This window comes from Orycteropus afer, unplaced genomic scaffold, assembly GCF_000298275.1.
Source record: "Orycteropus afer afer isolate SDZICR_OR568_19922 unplaced genomic scaffold, OryAfe1.0 scaffold00346, whole genome shotgun sequence".
Lineage (NCBI taxonomy): Eukaryota > Metazoa > Chordata > Mammalia > Tubulidentata > Orycteropodidae > Orycteropus > Orycteropus afer.
Window position 1 is genome coordinate 2,379,173 of NW_006921933.1, and position 21,896 is coordinate 2,401,068.

The window sequence follows — 21,896 nt, forward strand, 5'->3', positions numbered from 1 at the left end:
TAAGCTGGGCTGATACCTGTGCACCATGTGCATCCCGCTGTGTTTGAAACACCAGTGGCTCAGCCTCAAAACTCACATTAATACGTCACTATGGTAGGACAAACCGACAGACAAGTTCGTCTCCCTGTTGGAAACCTCTCCTACCACCCTTACCTGGGTCCCTGCTGCTGACTGTCTGGGTTCCTGGCTTTTAATCTCCTTTCTCCTGCTCTCCCATCCTGCTCCTTTGGGCATGCCTGGGTTCTCTCTCCTCACCTGGATCCCTGTGGTTGAGTGCTCCTCTGTCCTGATTCCTGGCTTTTAATCCCCTTTCTCCAGCTCTCTCATCCTGCTGTTTTGGGCATGCCTGGGAACACTGTAGGTGGTTGTTTTTCAGTCCAGCGTCCTAGGAACAGCCCTTCTGAGCAGGCATTTATTTGAGCTTTTACTATGCACCAGGCACTACACTATGCACAGGGGATATAGCAGTTAAGGAAATTGGCAAAGATCCTGGCCTTCATGGAGCTTACACTGTAGTAAGGAGGAGAGATGTGATAGTTGGAACTGTGTGTCAACTTGGCTGGACCACTTAGTATACTTAGTACATACATACTAAGACAAACATTTGACTAACTGATGTTAGGTATGGACCATACCTAACTGTTCTGACTTACATACAGATTCGTCTTACAGACAGACTTAGGAACAGAACTTCTTCATTGAAAGTCCCATAATCTTTAAAATGATGAAAACAAAAGCAAAAGGACAAGAAAACCAACTGTTGACTGTCTTGATGGAACATGAGTTGTTGCTCCTGCCATTGTTACCTGCTGACAAATCAGCCCCGGACTCATGAAGACCTCTTATCCAATGAAATAAAACACCGCTTGGTCCTAGGCCATTCCATGATTGATTGTGGATCAGACTGTTATGATCCACAGGGTTTTCATTGGCTGGATTTTGGAAGTAGATTTCCAGGTCTTTCTTCCACCTTGTCTTGGTCTACAAGCTTTGCTGAAACTTGTTTAGCATCATAGCAACACAGAAGGCTCCACTGAATGGTAGGTGCCCAAGGTCACACAGATAATAACCAGCAGAGCTTGAATTTAAATCTGTCCCCAACAGTTTCCAAAGGTTGCCGATTTGGACTGTATCACTCTATATCACTTTGCAGTGGTGAGATAGAGCCAGAGCTTACTGGCTTGCCCATCTCTTTCCAACTCCAATGTTCAGTGATTTCACTTTCATAGCCTGAAATCTGTCATAGCAGCAGTATTTACACAACAGAGATTGGAAGAACATTATAAGTAGGGCTTCCTTCTTGGGAGCAGGATTGATTCTTGTTACTATTGTTAGCTGTTGTGGAATTGGTACCAACGCATGGTGATCCTATGTAGAACAGAGTGAATCATTGCCTGGTCCTGTGCCATCTTTATGATGGTTGGCCATGTCCATTTTTGTGGCCACTGTGGACTCTAAGTACAAATTGTAGGGCTTCATCATCCAGCACTGTCTTGAACAATACTGTCTTGTAATCCACAGGGCTTTTATTGGCTAATTTCCACAAAGGAGCCCTGGTGGCACAGCTGTTAAGCACTTGGCTGCTAACTCAAAGATCAGCAGTTCAAACCCACCAGCTGCTCTGTGGGAGAAAGATGTGGAGGTCTGCTTCTGTAAAGATTACACCCTTGGAAAGCCTATGGGGCGGTTCTATTCCTTCCTACAGGGTGGCTATGAGTTGGAATCAACTCAACAGCCATGGATTTTAATTTTCAGAAACAGATTGCCAGGCCTTTCTTCCAAAACTGTGTTAATCTGGAAGCTCTGATGAAATCTGTCCACCATGAGTGACCCTGATGATACGTGAAACACTGGTGGCATAACTTCCTAAATCACAGCAACATGCAAGCCACCACAGTACAACAAACTGACAGACAGAAGGGGTACTGGAATTGATCCTTACTAATCGTTAACTTCTTAGTGATCTCTTCTTACTGCTCCCCTTTACCTGGATCTGTTGATACTGTTAGTTAGTTTGCTAGACGCCATCGAGTCCGTTTCGACTCATAGTGACCCCATGTACAGAAGAACAAAGTGCACCATCCTCTCAATCGTTGCTCTGTTTGAGCCCATTGAATCCGCTCATTTCTAGATGCTAAGAAGAGGTAGCAGGCCCACCTCTGGAGCAGCAAGGGGAGTTCCGTGGGCTCCTTTTCAGCTGTGAGGCCCAGGGTTGTCTGGGTCTTTGTGCCTTATTGGTCCCTATTCCTCACAGACTGACACACTGACAGTCTGGGCAATCTGTGCGATGGTTTTCCTGGGATGATTCGGGGGTGTGTGAATGCTCCCTTCCCTAGGGGCCTCCCACTTCCTCAGAAGACTTTCAGAACTATAATTCCCAAGGAAAGGAAGGGAGTCTAGGACATCTCTTTTTTCTTACCTCTTGTCTTGTTTGTACTGGGGGTCTGTATCACTCAGGGAGCCCTGAGAAATTCCTGGGTACTGGACAGAGAGATGGCAAGTGGTAATTGATTACCATAGGCTCCTAGTCACAGGACCCCCACTATCACAGGACCCCCCCCCACCCCCCATGTGAGAGCTAAGCTGCTTATAAGCCACGGTGGCAACAAATCTTTCAAGAGGCTGTAGCTGAACAAATGGGAAAATTAGTCTACCTTAAAATATCCAAGGCAAGTCATTTCCTATCACCTTGTTTCTTTAATACACTTAACAACTAGAATCTGGACTTCTCAAAATATGGATAAGGGTCATCACTTAAAATGGCAGCTAGGAAATAAAAACCTTTCCCTTTAATAATCGCTCATAAAATATGCCATGAGCCTTTCTGCTTACAATGGGAGTCAGGAGTCTATGCAACAATTATTAAGCATCCTTGAACTGAACAGGCTTGAACCAGCCAATGAGCAGGTTGATGTTGTTGTTAGGTGCTTTTGAGTTGGTCTGAATCATAGCAACCCTACGGACAACAGAACGAAACACTGCCCGGCCCTGCACAATCTTCACATCAGTTGCCATGTTTGAGTTCACTGTTGCAGCCACTGGGTCAATCCATCTTGTTGTCTTCTTCTTTTTTTGCTGAGCCTCTGCTTTATCAAGCATGCTGTCCTTCTCCAGGGACTGGTCCCTCCTGAGAACATGACCAAAGTAGGTGAGACAAAGTCTTGCTGTCCTCACTTCTAAGGAACATTCTGGCTGTACTTCTTCCAAGATTTGTTTATTTTTCTGGCAATCCATGGTATAGTCAATATTCCTAATTCAAAGGTGTCATTTCTTCTCTGGTCTTCCTTATAATTGTTCAGCTTTTGCATGCATATGAGGTGACTGAAAATAACATAACTTAGATCAGAAGCACCTTAGTCTTCAAAGTGACATCATTGCCATCATTGTCCACCAAGGCTCAGCTTCAGGCCCTCTGCTCTCTACCAAGGCTTCCTAAGATCCCACACCTTGGTTTGTTGGGGTCTTTGCTTTTTTTTTTTTTTCCCCCATTTTCTTTTTTCTGCTTTCCTATCTTCTTTCTCCAAATTCCTAAACTTCTCCTCTGCCCATGAGAAGGATGACTGATACCAAAGGATGCCAGGCAGTCAGCTTCTTTTCTTCTATTGTTTCACTTATTTTTTCTTGCTCTTTCATGAACACTCTTGCTCTTCTTTTCATTCCCTTCATTCACTCACTCATTCAATTCCATCCTATGCCATCAATAAAGATTCATTAAATGATGCCTACATATCAGGAACTAAGAATGGTAATTCCTAGTGATGGAGTGATATACAAGACAGAACTTCTGATGGCACAGAGGGCACACTGGGGGGTTGGGGCACCACATAAGTGCAAATAGAAGGCACAGAGTGGGGCACTGTGGATGCGCACAGGACTGGCACCTTTCTCTAGGAGTGGGAGAAGGCTTCCTGGATAAAGGAACTGTTACGCTGAATTGCTCTGGTAGTGTAGTGCCTAAGGCCCTTGACTGTTAACCAGAAGGCTGGCAGTTCAAACCCACCAGCCACTCCTCGGAAGGAAGGTTGGGAAATCTACTTCCATAGTTATACTTCCTCGGAAACCCAAGGAGGGGTTGCTATGAGTCAGGTCTGACTCGACAGCACATAACAACAACAACATACATGTGTTGGCATCCTAAACCCTATACTTGTAGATGTAACCCATCTGGAAATAGAGTTTTGTTTGTTATGTTAATGAGGCCATATCAGTGCAGGATGTGTCCTAAACCAAATCACTTCTGAGTAATCAAAAAAGTGAAAAAGCAGATTCAACACAGAAGTAAACAAAAGGGGAAGACAGATGCCATGTGAGGACTGCCAAGAACCTAGGAATGCCAGGGCTACTGGCAAGGAAGGAATTGACAAGGCTGAGACTCTGATCTGGACTTCTAGGCTCCAAAACCATGAGAAAACAATTTCTGTCCTTTAAAGCCCCCACTGTTGGCACTTCTGTTATAGCAGCACTGGGAAACTAAGTAACAAATGGCCTGAAAGATGAGGAGGAATTTGCAGGGAGGCTAAGGAGAAAGAATGTTCCAGACAGAGGAGACAGCATGTACAAACACCCTGAGACATAAGGCAGCGTAGGGCAGCAAAAGGGACTGAGATTAGTACTATAGGGACAGGTATGAGGTGGCTGCGCTGGGAGAAATTCAAAGCCTAGCACATCATGGCAAGGGAGTGGAACTGGATCCAGAGGGTGAGAAGGGTTGGGGCAGCACGTGACACAATAAATCAAAGAAATGAATGGTTAACCTGTTCCCCACACTACTATGGGCTCAGTTTCTAAGGCTCCTGATGTCACTATCAAATGAGCGATCTGGCCTTAATGGTGAGGATTGGGGGTGGGGAGGATGACTGTGACTCACAGGGGGCTGAAAATAAACCAAGCCTTTAACTTCAGATGCAGATAACAATAAATGGACTCTCTGGGGCCCTGCGCAATTGGTCTGTTTTGAGGGGGAGAGGCCAGATCCTGAGATTTGGGGTCTGTTGAACATTATCACATCCTCCCTGCACTGCAGACCAAGAACATGGGACCAAGAACATGAGTCACTAGGTTCCAAACCTTGGGTGAGAAAGCAAAGTTTGGTGAATGTGAGCAGTTACTAGAATAAAGACCTGGAGTGCAGGCAAATCCAGAACTTCAGACTGTCACAATGCAAACAAAGCGCCCCTCTGGTGCTTCATGTTACACACACACACACACAAACACATATACATGTGCACACAAGCACACACGTGCACACACATACACTCTATTTCTTTCTTTGAGACATCAACTACAACATCCGTTCCTAAAATACCTCATGACTGTTCTGGATTGAAGGAGCCCTTGTGGCACAGAGGTTAAGTGCTCAGCTGCTAACTGAAAAGTTGGTAATTTGAACCTTCCAGCCACTCCACGGGAAAACAATGTAGGCTCAGCTGTTAATCTGAAGGTTGGCAGTCTGACTATTTCGTTCTGTTGTACATAGCTTTACTACGAGTTGGAGTCGACTTGACGGCACCTAACAACAACAGTGGCTCCACGGAGAAAGGCATGGTGATCTGTTCCCATAAGGACTTCAGCCTAGCAAACACTGTGGGGGCAGTTCCACTCTGTCCTGTAGGATCGCTATGAGCTGGAAGTGACTCTCCGGCACACGACATTCCACATTGACACAGCAGCTGTAAGAATAGGCTCAAATATACTGAAGGTCAGGGAATTGGCACAGGACCAGACAATGTTTCTTCTGTTATACATAAGGTTGCCATGAGGCAACCAACAGCAACTAAGAGCAGCAAATTCCACAACAACGAAAAAGGTAAGAAAATTAACAGTGGAGAGGTTAGGCAGATGTGTACTTAGGAAAATTGATGGGAAAGGCAAGGAGTGTAACTTGGGGAAAAAAAGAAATAGAAAAAAAAAAAATCAGTCAGTCGAGAAGGATCATAGAACCATGATTCCAAACATCACATCTTCCAAATGTCCTCAGTATTTTGTGGGTTTAAACTATCTCTAAAATCCTCTAGTACGTTGTGGGTTTAAAGACATCTACCGTACACATTTCATCTTATTCTCTAGAAAACTCTGCTGTTATCACTCAAGGAAGCGACTAAGAAAGTCTGGCCTTTAATTATTGACCAAACACCTAGGCTACCAGATCTTAAATCCTCCTAATGACACATAAAACTACACTAGTGGCCTGATTAGCTTGTCCAGTGTTAATTAGACCCTTTCCTGGGCATTTTCTCCCATCTTCTATTTCATGATAGAGAATAGTGGAGGCTAATTTTTCAAATTTATGTTAAATCCAAGAGGTTTAAAAAAAAAATTAAGGCGGAGAAAGAGAAAAGAGAAGAAACTTCTTAAGGAGGGCTTCCTAGCTAAGTACACGCCTTCAAGAGTCTCTGGGTGGTGCAATCGGTTAAGCACTGGGCTGCTAACGGAAAGGTTGGAGGTTCAAGACTGCCTAGAAGTGCCCTGAAAGAAAGGCTTAGCCCTCTGCTTCCAAAAAATCAGCCACTCAAAACCTGTGGAGCACAGTTCTGCTCTGAGCCACATGGGGTCCCTATGAGTTGGGGCTGACTTGATGGTAATTTCTGCTCCCAGATGCGGCCTGTCAAATCAGTATTATGCACAGGGTCCCTCTGTGAGGCTTTGTCATGGAAGCGTTTGCTGAATGACCGACACTAGCGTGCATTTTTCAAAGAGGGAGCGTCTTTCAGAATGGTGTCTTCCGATATCCAACAGCCTCCCAGCAACAACAAATGCCACATCATTTGTCAAGGAATTTGGTAACACCTAAAAGACATTTCTCCACAAAGTCCCCCTTTTGCTTCACATAGTCTTTTCTGAGTCAAACTCCAACACCATCTCCGTTGCAAAATCTGCCTCTGGCAAGGAGTTGAAAATGAATCTATCTTGGCAAAGCGGGAAATTATTTTGGGGACAGAATTAAACTTCAGCAGTTTTTCTTCCCTTTCTCAGTGGTACTTTTGTTCACAGCTTCAGCTGGGAGTGAGAGTGCACACATTTAGTTTGGAGTTTATGAGTTCATATTTTATAATTAACGTTGCCAACAGGGGAGTTTGATTAATACCAAGCAGTGGATTTTGAGCAATGTTCCATACAAATTGCCAAATTTAGCAATAAAATAAATTGGTTATGTGAACATAATTAGTAGGATGACTACTTAAAATTCAGAACCGAATGTGAATAATTCCAAATCAGCTGAGCCACAAATCCATTATTTGCATAGAAGGGAAAAGCGTAGCATTTGGGTTTTATTTTGCCCTCAACTACAATGTTATTCGCCACCAACCTGAACATAATGAAACTTCCACAATAGGTTGTGACAATATTTTACAGCAACCCAAAAACACAAACACATGTGCGCACACACAAAGGGAATGTAATAAAGATAAGAAATGCTAAACTGTGAATTTTCATTGCAAATGTAAAAATCTGTAACAAATTTTCAGCGGGTGCTGTGTTCCATTATTCTGATGTGCTAAACAGAAACCCCTGGTGCACAATTACACAGAGAGCTTCTTGCCTTTAAATATTCACGGTACCTTATTGTCGCCCTGGACTTCTCCAAGTCTCTGCTGAAGTTCTTTAATTTCTTCTCCCAGATGTTTATTTCGGTCCTGAGAATCTCGCAATAGTTGTGCAAGATTAGCCTGGAAATATCAACACATTATGAAACACAATCAGAAACAGAGGCGTGCATACACGCGGGGCTTTATTGGGCTTATGGAGGCTGGCGTCCAAGCCCAGCTGAGCTACACAAAAGGCATTAGAGTAAATATGCACATATGAAACACCACTGCAGTGAGTGTGTAAGTAATGCTGCCACAACTGCATGGGGGGAAATGAAGTTGGCTGTGACGGACCTCCATTTCGGGATGTTCTCTGTTTCTGGAATGACTCAGAGGGCACATGGACATATAATAGGGGAGTTTGTTGTAGTTGGCTTTTTTGTTTTTTTAAGTGCTCATCACTAAAACTTCTAAAAGTGGACACAATTCAATTACAAAATTTATACCAACAATATAGGGACAACATCTTGTTTTAGATAGTTTTTTTTTTTCCCCCCTCTCAAGTACACCTTATTTTATGAGCTTTTCTTTGCTCCCTCAGTACACAAAATTTTGATCACAATTCCTGAAGGAGCCAAAGAAGAAATGAGTGAAGTGTGCCAGTGTCAGAGGTCAGCATCTAGAGGTATTCAACGATCTCCTGGATTGGCTTCTCACATCCTTTTTCCCTCCACAACCGCGCTTGGCTCCTGGCCAGCGCACCTGAAGCAATGTAGCCAGCCCTCCTTCAGTGGAAGCCTGTATGTTACTATGATGCTGAACAGGTTCCAGCAGAACTTCTAGAGTAAGATGGACTAGGAGGAAAGACCTGGGGATCTACTTCTGAAGATCAACCAATGAAAAAACCCTAAGGATCTCAGCAATCAGATCCGAAACGGATTATGGGAAGATGCGGTACTGGGCAGGGTTTCGTTCCATTGTGCCGGGGGGCTGCCATAAGCCGGGGGCTGACTAGACAGCTAACGACTACAGTAATAACCATATGCCAGGCCCTGGAGATGGAGCAGTGAACAATACAGACAAGACGTCTTGTCTGGTAAAACTTACATAATAGTGGGAGGTGGGAACAAACAGTAAAATGAGCAATGACTGAGCATGGAGCTGGTGAAGGCTATGGGAAAAAGTAAAGCAGGCAAAGGAGACAGAACTCACCGGGGAAAGGGGCATAGAAGGATGCAGGGAGAAGGTCACGCTTGAGAAAGGTGAGAGAATGAACTGAGCCTTGTGAGCATCCACTGGGCGAGCACTCCAGGCTGGGGGAAAGGCAGTGCCTTCACTCTGTCCCCTGTCCCCCATCACAACTCAAAACTTCCAGGGTAGCATGCAAGGCCCCAGTGGAGTCTGACTGTGAGGGCTGCGGTGAAGTTGGGAGATGATTCAGTTTGAATCTCTGTCTCCTGGTTCCTCCCCTCCACCAGCAGTTCTCTTTCCTTAGAACAAGGTTGACCACCTCTGGATTTACCCCATGGAACTCCAGAACATCTCCAGACATTAGCCCATGGGTCCCGTCGGCCCCACGGCAGCAAGCACAATCCCTCCCTAAAGGATGGAGGGATGGGCCATGAGGCTGGATTGAGGAGGCCAATGTTGGCTCTTCAGAGCAAAAGGTAGCCTCCCTGAAGCCTGAAGCCACCTGCCAAAATCAGCCTAGCCTCAGCATCCCCATCTGCAGGAGACATTGCAAAATTCACCCTCTCTAAAATGTCAGCAGAAAACCTGGGAAAAAAACATTTCTGTAAGATCAGTAGTGAAAACTTAACAAAAGCAAAATAAAATAAAATTCCCCAGTTCTCTAAGCTTCCCCTTTTGAACCAATAATGGCTTGTGCTCCTCAGGTTGGTGGGGACACCCTGACATTCGCCAACCAATGTAACTGCAGTAGCTAAACCAGTCCAGTGTTGGGTTATCCAATAAGCAAGGTAAGTATGGGCTCACTTGTGCTTACTGACTAATCTGTAGTGAACAATTTCACTTTTTTTTTTTTTTTTTAACCACATCAAAGATTTGGTTTCTAAGTACGGCTGATATCTGTCTCTCTCCCGACCCAACAGTATACTCCTACAGAATCAAAGGCTCTTTTCAAATTTATAATTCCTGACAGGGACGGAGATCCGGGAAACAAGGTAAGCACTAGCTTACCCTGTGAAACTGTTTACTACAGATTAGTAAGTAAGCACAAGTAAGCCCACACTTAACCTTGTTTACTGAGTAATCTACCCTTGAGTACAAGTCAATCTAAACCAAAAAACAAACCAACCCAATGTTGTTGAGTAGAGTACCACAAATGGTGGCCTCATGTGTGCAGAGAAGTGCACTCCATAGGCTGTGACCTTTCAGAAGGCCTTTTCTTTCAAGCCACTTTCAGGTGGGTTTGAACTGCTAACCTTTCACTTACCCTTTTGCCCCACCTTCATACTCATGTCATATTGTCAGAAGGGACCATTCTCTGGAGAAGGATATCATGCTTGATAAAGTGGAGGATCAACAAAACAGGGGAAGGCCCTTAACGAGATGGATTGACACAGTGGCTGCAACGATGGACTCAGGTATAGCAAGGATCGTGGGGCTGGCACAGGACTGGGCAGTGTTTCATTCTGTTGTACTAGGGTCGCTATGAGTTGGAGTCGACTCGACGGCACCTAACAACAAACGTACTTCTACAAGGAGCTGTGGTGGTGTAGTGGTTAAGGCATTTGGCTGCTAACCAAAGGTTGGCAGTTCAAGCCCGCCGGCTGCTCTGTGGAAGGAAGATGAGGCAGTCTACCTCTGTAAAGATTTACAGCCTTGGAAGCCCAATGGGAGTCATTATGAGTCAGAATTGACTTGATGGCAGTGAATTCGGTTGGAGTACTCCTACAATTCAATCTACCATCAGTGGCGAAAGACCATCACAGATGGATACTTTTGTAAAATATGATAAAAATGAAGTAAAAAAAAAAAAAATGGTTGATTAGATGCATCAGACATAAAATCATGCTGCAAGGTTGCTATAAAAGTCTCTGACACTTAATCTCAGTTTCTGTCCCTATCTCCTTGTGGACCAGAAACAAGCAATCCCCACCTTGGCCTTGGCCTTGTGCGGCACTTGAATAGCACCGAGCTCAAAGCCATCCCAGGTGTTTGGATACTGGCCCAGGGGAGGCAGCAAGTCAATGAATCAGGGCTGGTGTATGAAACAGCAATTCAGAGACCCAGCAATCTGATTATCAAACATTATTTACTCTGCAGCCTGGATGAAAAGAAATCCAGCAAAATAAAACCGAGCAAATTACACTCTCACAAAACAATGGTCAATTAAAATCACACTGTCACCAGGAAATCTCACAGTAAATTTACCCCAGGTCTCAAATGGACCCCAGGGGGTGGGATGGGGTGAGGAAGTGGGGGAGGCACCCCCACTTTGGAGCAGGCGATTGCAATTTTCTTTTACATTGAACAGGCTGGATTAGGTGTCAACACACAATTCTTTTCTGTTCTGTCCTCCACCTCCTCAACTCCACAACAGTCATTTTGAAAACCAGAAAATGACTATTCTGATAGGGTGCCTAATTCCTTGACATCCACCTTATAGGGAGAGGGGCGAAGTCATGTTTCAAAGCACTCAAAATAGAGGAGAAAAGTTCACACAATTCTTTTGACCAAAAATAACACCCATGATTCACACATATTCACTCTTACAATCCATCAAGCGAACACACGGTGCCTGCTTATAATTTATCAGCTATGCAGAGTGCTTTGTCTCGATGTTATTGAGAAGGCCTCTGTGGTCATCAGTTTGGAATAACAGCACTATGTAAAGGAAATGTCAGGGGGAAAGTGGCAGGCCAGTGAACACTAGGAAGGAAGACAAAACCGAGATGATTTTTTTCTAAATCTCTGGGGCAGGGGGTAGCCCAAATAGCAAAGCATGAAAAGGTTTAAAAAGAAGCCTCTTTTAAATATTCAGATCTAGCCAAGGCCAACATTAAAGGTTGACATTTTAGCTCTGATAATAGTGGAATGCTGAATAGAGCAGAATTCTAGCTCAGGGTTTATCTATAAAAATTGTGACGGGGAAAGGAAGGAAAGAAAGTAGATGAACCTGTGGCCAGGAGACTGGAGCTGAGAGCCTGTTACAGCTCTCCATTCTGAAGTGCTGTCCTTGGCCAAAGAACAACTCAACCCCCAATTACAACTGAGGGCTGCAGAAGCCCAGCACCAAGGCCAGCTCCTGGGATGGAACCAGGGACACTCCTGGCAAGTCTCTGTGTAGGGATGTGACTGCAAACCCTGACAGTTGTGAAGGCAAGGGTCAGGCAGCTGAGAGAGCAGTGTCTATCTCACCCTAAGCTCTTATCCATCATTTTGTGGAAATTCTTGTTGAGATGAATGTGCATGAATCATGTGGGTGACAGAAATGTCCTTCCACTTTTGATTCCGTTTTGCAAGTCCTAAAACAAAACCCCACTCCTCGGAAGGAAGATGGGGCAATCTACTTCCGTAGTGATACTGCCTCGGAAACCCAAGGAGGGGTCGCTATGAGTTGGGGCCGACTCAATGGCACACAACACCACACACACACCACAAACCAAAACCACTTGCTGCCAGGTCAAGTCTGACTCATGGTGACCCCATGTGTGTCCGAGTAGAACTATGCCCCATAGGATTTTCATAGGCTGATTTTTCCAAAGTAGGTCACCAGGCATTTCTTCCACGGTGCCTCTGGGTGGACTGAACTGCCTATCTTTTGGACAGCAGTGTTAACTGTTGGCATCCCCCAGAGAATTTCAATCCCCACCACTTCTTCAACTGTAACTCTCTGCTCTACCAATGTGTTTCAATTCCACTATAAAACCCACAAAATATCAGAACAATTTTCACTAGAGATGGAACAATCAAAAAAAAAAAAACTTATAAGAACTTATGTACCACTCGTCTGTCAGTTTGTCATACTGTGGAGGCTTGCATGTTGCTGTGAGGCTGAAAGCTATGCCACCAGTATTTCAAACACCAGCAGGGTCACCCATGGTGGACAGGTTTCAGTGGAGCTTCCAGACTAAGACAGACTTGGAAGAAGGAAGGGGCTATTCACTGCTCAAAGAATTGGCCAGTGACAACCTTATGAACAGGAGTGAAACAATACCTAATATATGAATGATGGGCTCAGGTATAGCAAGGATTATGAGGTTGGCACAGGACTGGGCAGTGTTTCATTCTGTTGTACATGGGGTTGCTATGAGTCAGAGCCAACATGATGGCACCTGACAACAACAACAACAAGAACTTATGGCAGCTTTTTAAAAATGAACTATATCTAATACTTGGCGATGATAATCACTTGTGTTTACAATTATCAAATCATTGACACTCATTCAGTGAAGAAGGAATTCCAGGACACTCTTTCTAAGAAGCAGCCCTACATCTTCTTAAGGAGGAAAAGGAGCCACTAAATACCATTTCTTTCCCTCATGTAAGAAATGGAAAGATGGATAAAAACAAAACAAAAGAAAGTGATGAAAAGTTTAGGATAAACCTTCCACTGTATGTTTGCCCAGGCCTTACAAACAGGAGTGAGAGGGACAAGCCACATGTAGTCACCTGAGTCCTTAAGTAATTCAGACTAGTGACAAGGAGGGGACACGTGCAACATTCCAGGAACACTCCCTCAAGTCATCCCGAATTCTGCCATAATCATACCATTTTAGAACCTAGCCATGAAAATCTATTCTACATTCTAGTGTAGAAATGACGCGTACCAAAATCCTGTGACTTCTGCCTTTGCAGGCACAGATGTCACGATCATCTGATGAAACTAGGCCCAACGTGGCATCCCTTGTGCTGAGCCTCACGTCAGCAAACCTAAACCTCAGTTTCTATTTCATGTCAACGCCTAACTTTCCCAGGAGCCAAAATCCAAGCCAGTCAATTCCAAGGCAATCAATCCCAAATAAAATGGAAGTCTAAGCTAGTCAATCAAGATTTGGTACATCAGCTTAACCTGGTTCAAAGATTCCCTTGATCTCAAATAAAGAGAGAACATGTCCAACATCCAATCCAAAATTGCCCAGTAGACCTTCCCAGTTTCTTGCCTCCTTGCAGTTACAAAAGTCTTTCTGCCTATACTCTGTTTCAGAACTCTTGTATGAATTTCAGACCAGATGTTCCCCAGTTCATGAACTAAAAAATCAAACTAGTGAGTTCATACACAAATTCGGTATTGTGGAAATTTTACTTTTAACAATGATAACTCACAAATAAGCAGGAGATATAAAGACTTGGCTAGACACTTCCTCAAGGAGAGTAAAGAGAAAAGAAAACATGAGGGACAGAGACCAGACTTAGAAAAGGCTGCTCCATTACATGGTATTCACAAGCTGATACACTCCATGCTCCTTAAATCCACACCTTCCATAAGAAAAAGTACTAGATTAAGCAAGAATAGGTTCAGAAAAAAAAAAAAGAATGTCTGATGAAACATCAAGTGTACTTGAGAGGTGTGATTGACAGCAAATTTAATTGCAGTTTCTGCTCTGCTGCTCTGGTCCGAGGTGACTCCTGTGTTCATACTAATCGAGTGAAACTTGCTTTGCTTAGCAAGAACCCCCTATTCATAGCAACTGCCAAAGTGATGACCTGTGGTACAGTGACAGCTTTCTTATTTACAAAAAACAACCACCTCGGAACTTATTTTATATATATTTTTGGCTGTGCAAGGAGCCATCAGCAGCCTCCTCCCACCTCTTAATCTCAAAACACACACTTGCGAATGAATGCATGTCCAAGCCCCACAGGCGAACACTCTTGAATAGGTTTGGGAGGTTGCTATTTAAATAAATGTTTGCTTAATCTTAGCCATTAGGATTCTGCATCTGCCATTTAGTGCCTCTGTTAATAGCTCTCCAGTTCTTTAGCTTCATTGAACCTAAATTTCCTCATCTATACTTGGGTGGGGGGCTGTTCACACCTTCCTCACAAAATTGCTGCAAGGATTCAAAGGGCTTAGCAAGGTGCTTGAGGGCTCAGAAGGAAGTGGCCACTAAGATTCCTGAGCAGGTCCCTGGATTTCTTCCCAGTGTAAAGTAATACCATTCAAAGAGTTATGAAAAGAAGCCTCTCGAAGCATTCAGGATCTCTGAAGGAAGCTTCAAGTTCTGAGAATCAAACTAGGACACATAAACAAATTTGTCCTGATTTGCAGTCACAGGGGACTAGATCAGATGGACCACGAGACCCTTCTACTGCCGTCCAGGCTCTCCGCTACCCCCACAAAGGGCCATCCCAGGCTCTGATTTCTCTAGGGTTGTCATCATGACACATGTCACCATCTAAAGAAGCCATCACTTTTTAGAGGCAAGAAAGCAAAAGCCCCCTCCTGACAGAGGAGAGATACCTCCTGTGGCGTGTGTCTGTTTTAAATCAAAGCAGGAAAAGGAACAGATCTTAAAGAAGATTCGTTTTTTGATTCAAAGAGGAGTTTGTGTGGAGACGATGGGTTGCTCTGACCCCAAAGATTCCCATCTCATAAGAAGATTAACCCAAGATCATTTAAATTCCCCTTTGTCTCCTTTTCAGGAACTGCTTGTTTAGCAAAAGAAAAATATTTAAAGGGTCATCTGAGATCCTGTGTTGCTTTCACTGCAGAGCAATGGGGGGAGGGGGTGCTCTGTGTACAGTTCTGCCTGGAGACTCAAGAACAAATTTTCATTTCAATGTCCCACGAGAAGCTATTAGTGCAATCACTGTTGTCACGATGTCTTCACAGCTTCTTTAACGGATGATTTGCCATTGAAAATTGAGCTGTTTTAAAAGGATTCTAACTTCCAAAAGAAAGCCTGGACAGCTATATTTCCAGAACTACATACATAAAAGTTCCAGTCTGTCCTCAGAGGAGGAAAAAAAAAGGCTGTTCAAGAAGACGGCCAGAGCTCAAGGGCAACAGGAAGGACAATGGGCTGCCCATTGTCATCAGATCTGTTCCCACTCACAGGACAGTAGAACTACCCCATAGGGTTTCCAAGACTGGAGTCTTTATGGAAACCCATTGCCATACCTTTCTCCCACAGAGTGGCTAGTGGGTTCAAAGCTCTAACCTCTTGGTTATGAGCTGAGCACTTACCCACCAGGGTTCCTTTTTCAAGCCCATAAAAAGCTATTATTCAGGGGCATGTCCGTATAGAACAAGTGTGAAGTTAGAGAAAGTTATCATAAAGATAATATAGAAAAAAAGCTATAAATATGTGTGTATTTATATACATACATATATAAATGTGCAAATAGCAGGTAGCTAAGGCTGTGTGTCAACTTGGCTGGGCTGTGACTTTGAGTAGCTGGGCAGCTGGCTGCAGTAATTTCTCATGATGACATTGGATGTGGTGTTATCAACTCCATAGGGAATATTCTCTGAGACATTAATCAGTGGAAGGGGAGTTGCTTATGGGATGTGGCCTGTTTCCAGTATATATGGAAGAGCTTTGGATAAGGTCTCCACTTTTGGGTACATCTGGATCCTACATTTGACCAAGCGTTCATCTCCAGTGCCCTGCCACGTTGCCTGCTGATCTCGAGATTGTGCCATTTTACCTGTCCATCTTGTGTTCATCAGCCTACAGCTGTCTACAGCTGCCTGAGTTAGAAGAAGCCTCCAGCTCCTGTGGGCCGGAGTAAGAGGCAGAGCTGAAGCCCAAGGTCCAGGGGCTTTCACCCAGTCCCTAGAGCCAGCACTCTGAATTTGGACTTCTAGCCTCCTAAACGAAAGAGAGTAAGTTCCTGTCTTTTAAAGGCATCCATTTGTGTTATGTCTGCTATAGAATCACTGGAGAACCAAGACAGTATGTATGTATATATACACATAGACATATATGCTTTATATACATAAACACATACATGAACAAATGGTTGCAGTACTGGAGGGGCTCATTTGTCTACGCCAAGAAATTCGGAGAACAGCAACCTGGCCAACAGACTGGAAAAGATCATATGAGTGTCCATTCCAAAGCAAGGTGATCCAACAGAGTGCAAAAATTATCTAACAGTATCATTAATATCACACACAAGTAAAATTTCCTGAAGATAATTCAAAAATGTTTTAAGCAGTGTATCAAGAGGGAAAAACCAGAAATTCAAGTCAGATTCAGAAGCAGGCATGGAACAAGGAATATCGTTGCTAATATTGGATGGATCTTTGCTGAAAGCAGAGAAAACCAGAAAGATCTTGTTCTGGTTACCTAGTGCCACTCTGACAGGAATATAGCACAAATGGGATGGCCTTAACAAACAGGAGTTTATTCTCTTACAGTCTGGAGGCTTTAAGTCTGAGTTCAAAGTATCAGGCTCTAGAGGCTGGGTGAAAGCCCCTCGACCATGGGCTTCAGCTTTGCCTCTTGCTCCCAGCCCACTGAAGCTACAGGCATCTCTTCACTCAGGCAACTACTGTCTGTTGAGGCTGTTAGCCCAAGGTTGACAAATAAAATGGCACAGTCCTGATGTTACCAACCCACATGGCAGGCCATTAATTTAAGTCCATTGTAAGTCCCAAGGTCGGCAGAGCATGGCAGGCTGCTGAACAACGACATGGCTACATACAGGGTCCAAATGTGCCATAAAACTTGAGACCATTCCTCAAGGCTTCTGCTTATATACAGGAAGCAGACCACACCCCTAGGGAAACTCACTTCCAATGGATTGGCTGCTCAAAACATATACATCTGATCCCATCATTGGAACAACCCATACTACAATTGCTTAAACCACACAGAATTGTCGTCCAGCCAAGTTGACACACAGCTCCAACTATCACAGATGTTTACCTGTGTTTTACTGATTATACAAAGGCATTCAATGGTGTGAATCATAACACATTATGGATAACATTATGAAAAATGAGAATTCCAGAACACTTGACTGTGATCATGAAGAACCTGCACAGAGATCAAGAAGCAGTCGCTAGAATATAACAAGGTGATACTACATGGTTTAAAATCAGGAAAGATGTATGTCAGGATGGTATTCCTTTCACCATACTTCTTCCATCTGTACGCTCAGCAAATAATCCAAGAAGGTGGACCATATGAAGAAGAACACAGCATTAGGATTGGAGGGAGACTCGTTAACAACCTACCATATGCCTAGAGAAGGCCAGAACACTTGGTAAAGTCCAAGGTCAGTAAAAAAGAGGAAGACCCTCAATGAGATGGATTGAATTGACACAGTAGCTGCAACAAAGTGATCAATTATGGCAATGATTGTGAGGCTGGCGCAGAAAAGGGCAGTGTTTTGTTCTGTTGTATACAAGGTCTCTGTGAGTTGGAACTGACTTGACAGCACTTAACAACAACTATATATATATTTGTCACACTGTGGTGGCTGGTGTGTTGCTGTCAACCAGGAAGCTATGCTGCCATTATTTCAAACACCAGCAAGGTCTCCCCTGGTAGACAGGCTTCCGTGGAGCTTCCAGATTAAGACAGATTGTTGTTGTTGTTGTTGTTGTTACATGCCATCGAGTCGGACCCGACTCATAGCGACCCCTCCTTGGATTTCCGAGGCAGTATCACTATGGAAGTAGATTGCCCAACCTTCCTTCCGAGGAGTGGCTGGTGGGTTTGAACCTCCAGCCTTCTGGTTAGCAGTCAAGTGCCTTAGCCACTATGCTACCAGAGCTCCCAGACAAATTAGGAAAAAGTAACTGGCAATCTACTTCTAAAATATTGGCCATTGAAAACATTATGAAGAACAGAGAACAGTGTTTGATAGAGTGTTGTAAAATGAGCCCCTAAGGTTGGAAGTCATTCAAAACACAACCAGGGAAGAGCTGTCACCTCAAAGTAGTGTCAACCTTAATGACATGGATGGAGTAAAGCTTTTGGAACCCTCATTTGCTGAAGTGCTAGGACTCAAAATATGAAGAAACAGCTGCAAACATCCATTAATAATCAGAACATGGAATGTATGAAGTATGCATGTAGGAAAATTTGAAGTCATCAAAAATGAAATGGACTGCATAAAAATCGATATTCTAGGCATTAGTGAGCTGAAATGGATTGGCATTGGCTGTTTTGAATTAGATAATTGCATGGTCTACTACACCAGGAATGACAAATTGAAGAGTAATGGCATCACATTCATAGTCGAAAAGAACATTTGAAGATCTATCCTGAAGTACAATGCTGTCAGTGATAGGATAATATCCATATGCCTACAAGGAAGGTCAGTTAATACTAAACTAAACCAAACCAAACCAAACCCACGGCTGTGGAGTCAGATTCAACTCATAGTGACCCCTCCTTGGGTTTCTGAGGAAGTATCACTATGGAAGTAGATTGCCCAACCTTCCTTCTGAGGAGTGGCTGGTGGGTTTGAACCGCCAGGATTTATGCTACTATTATTCAAATATATGCACCAACCACTAAAGCCAGAGTTGAAGAAATTGAAGATTTTTACCAACTTCTGCAGTCTGAAATTGACATGCAGTCAAGATGCACTGATAGTTACTGGTGATTAGAATGTGAAAGTTGGAAACAAAGGAGGATCAGTAATTAGAAAACATGGTCGTGGTGACAGAAATGACACCCAAGAACACATGAGAAATTTTTGCAATACTAACGATTTATTCATTGCAATATCTTTTCTCAACAACAGAAATGGTGACCATAGCCATGGACCTTCCTGTATGGAATACACAGGAATCAAATTGCCTACATTTGTGGAAAGAGATAATGGAGAAGCTCAATATCATCAGGGGCCTGCTGCAGAACAGACCATCAATTGTTCATATGCAAATTCAAGTTGAAGATGAAGAAAATTAAAACCACTCCACAAGAGCCAAAGTATGAGCTGTAGTATAAAGAACTTGTTGTGATTGAGTCAATTGCCACTCATAGCTACCCTATAAGACTCAGTAGAACTGCCCCATAGGGTTTCCAAAGGAGCATAGTGCCTAAGGAACTTGACTGCTAACCAGAAGGCTGGCGGTTCAAACCCACCAGCCACTCCTCAGAAGGAAGACGGGGCAATCTACTTCCGTAGTGATACTGCCTCAGAAACCCAAGGAGGGGGTCACTATGAGTTGGGTCCGACTCGATGGCACATAGCAACAACAACAACAACTCAGTCTATATGCTGAGCAAATAATCTGAGAAGCTGGACTATCTGAAGAAGAATGTGGCATCAGGACTGGAGGAAGACTACAGCTTTTCATATGGATTACACCTCAAGATAAAGAAAACAAGAATCCTCAACATTGGACCAATAAGCAATATCAGGGAAAACAGAGAAAGTACTAAAGTTGTCAAAGATTTCATATTACTTGAATTCACAATCAATGCCCATGGAAGCTATAGTTAAGCAATCAAACATTGGGTAACTCTACTGCAAAAGATCCCTTTAGCGTGTTAAAAAGCAAAGACGTCACTTTGAGGACTAAGGTACATCTGATCCAAGGCACGGCTTTTTCACTAACCTCATACGCATGCAAAAACTGGATAACAAATAATGAAGACGGAAGAAGAACTGATGTATTTGCATTAGGGTGTTGGTGAAGAACAATGAATATACTATGGACTGGAAGAAGAAGGAACAAATCTGTCTTGGAAGAAGTATAGCCAGATTCTCCTTAGAAGTGAGGATGGCAAGACTTGGTCCTGTGTACTTTGTACATGTTATCAGGAGGAACCAGTCCTTGGAGAAAGGAAACATGCTTGGTAGAGAGTCAGCAAAAAAGAGGAATTCTCAATGACACAAATTGACACAATGGCTACAAAAATGGGCTCAAACACCACAACATTTGTAAGGATGGTGCAGGACCAGGCAGCATTTCATTTTGTTGTACACAGGATCACTATGAGTCAGAAACAACTCAATGGCACCTAACAACTATGTGTGTGTGTGTATATATATGTGTGTGTGTGTGTGTGTGTGTGTATACAGGGAGCTCTGGTTGTGTAGAGCCTAAGGCATTTGACTGCTAACCAGAAGGTTAGTGGTTCAAACCCACCAGCCACTCCTCAGAAGGAAGACTGGGCAATCTATTCCGTAGTGATACCGCCTCAGAAACCCAAGGAGGGGTTGCTATGAGTCGGGTCCACCTCGATGGCAGTGTGTGTGCTCATGTATATACATGTGTATATATATTATGTATATAAACAATACTTATATGTAATATATGATATACATAACATATATTATTTATAATATGTATATGATACAGACATAGATACATATAGGTATGTGTTGGTTATCTTCTGGTGTCACTTAAAGTTCATTTAGGCAATGTTTGACTGCATATACTTCTGTGGTCGCATGAGGTCATTTTTTTCAGAAAGGGAACGCAACTCTCCTTTTGTTTATTATTTGCCCCTAATGGTTTTAAAGAAGCTCTGGTGGCATAGTGCCTAAGGCACTTAACTGCTAACCAGAAGGCTGGTGGTTCAAACCCATTAGCCACTCCTTGGAAAGAAGGTTGGGCAATCTACTTCTGTAGTGATACTGACTCGGAAACCCAAGGAGGGGTCGCTGAGTCAGATCTGACTCAATGGCAGTACTTTTGGTTTTGTTTGGTAATGGTTTTAGGGGAGCTCTGGTGGCATAGTCCCTAAGGCACTTGACTGTTAACCAGAATGCTGGCGGTTCAAACCCACCAGCCACTCCTCAGAAGGAAGGTTGGGTAATCTGCTTCCATAGAGATACCACCTCGGGAACCCAAGGAGGGGTCACTATCAGTCAGAGTCAACTCAACGGCAGTGAGTTTGGTTTGGTTTGGTTCGAATAGTTTTAAAGACCCCAAATGCCCAGGGGGAATAAGCAGCAGGGCTCTCTGGCAGACCCTAATTCCTACAGCACCTCCTGCATCCCCTCTCTGGGCTTCATTCACCCACTCAGCAGCCATCAGCCTTTTACTCCTGGCCAGGGACATACCTGCTGAGGCTCCCCTACTCCTGCAGTGGATGTGGATGGCACTGGGCAGGCCCAGGGCACTCACAGGCTCCTGGCTCCAGGCAGCAGCTAAACATGACCAGGAAGTGGCCAAACTAACAGGGCAGTGGCAGCTAGGCACCCACATACCAGGTCCCCGTGGCCACCTCTCCACTCCCCCCACTCAGCCCTGCACTCAGATTTCAAAGACCCAATCTGGCTCCTGCAGTGCCAAACCATCCCCCCCCAAGCATGGCTGCACACCCCGCAATGCCAGCCTTCTGTATACAGTGGATATAGCTCTCAGGCTTTGTTCAGCAGGCTTCCATGTGGTTTTAATATAATATGCTTTATGGGGATTTAATTATGGATTGAAGAGGGACTGTCTGTATATTATGTGGTACTCACACAATGTCCAAAACA

General features: G+C 43.9%; 1 protein-coding gene across 1 annotated transcript in view; it reads right to left on the reverse strand.

Moving 5' to 3' along the window:
• Window positions 1-21,896, reverse strand: part of CCDC149 (coiled-coil domain containing 149) — a 171,449-nt gene that overhangs the window by 88,156 nt on the left and 61,397 nt on the right. Inside the window, exon 4 of the mRNA XM_042782501.1 lies at window positions 7,560-7,667. Coding sequence (XP_042638435.1) covers window positions 7,560-7,667 — 108 coding nt within the window. The remainder of the gene's footprint in view (window positions 1-7,559; window positions 7,668-21,896) is intronic.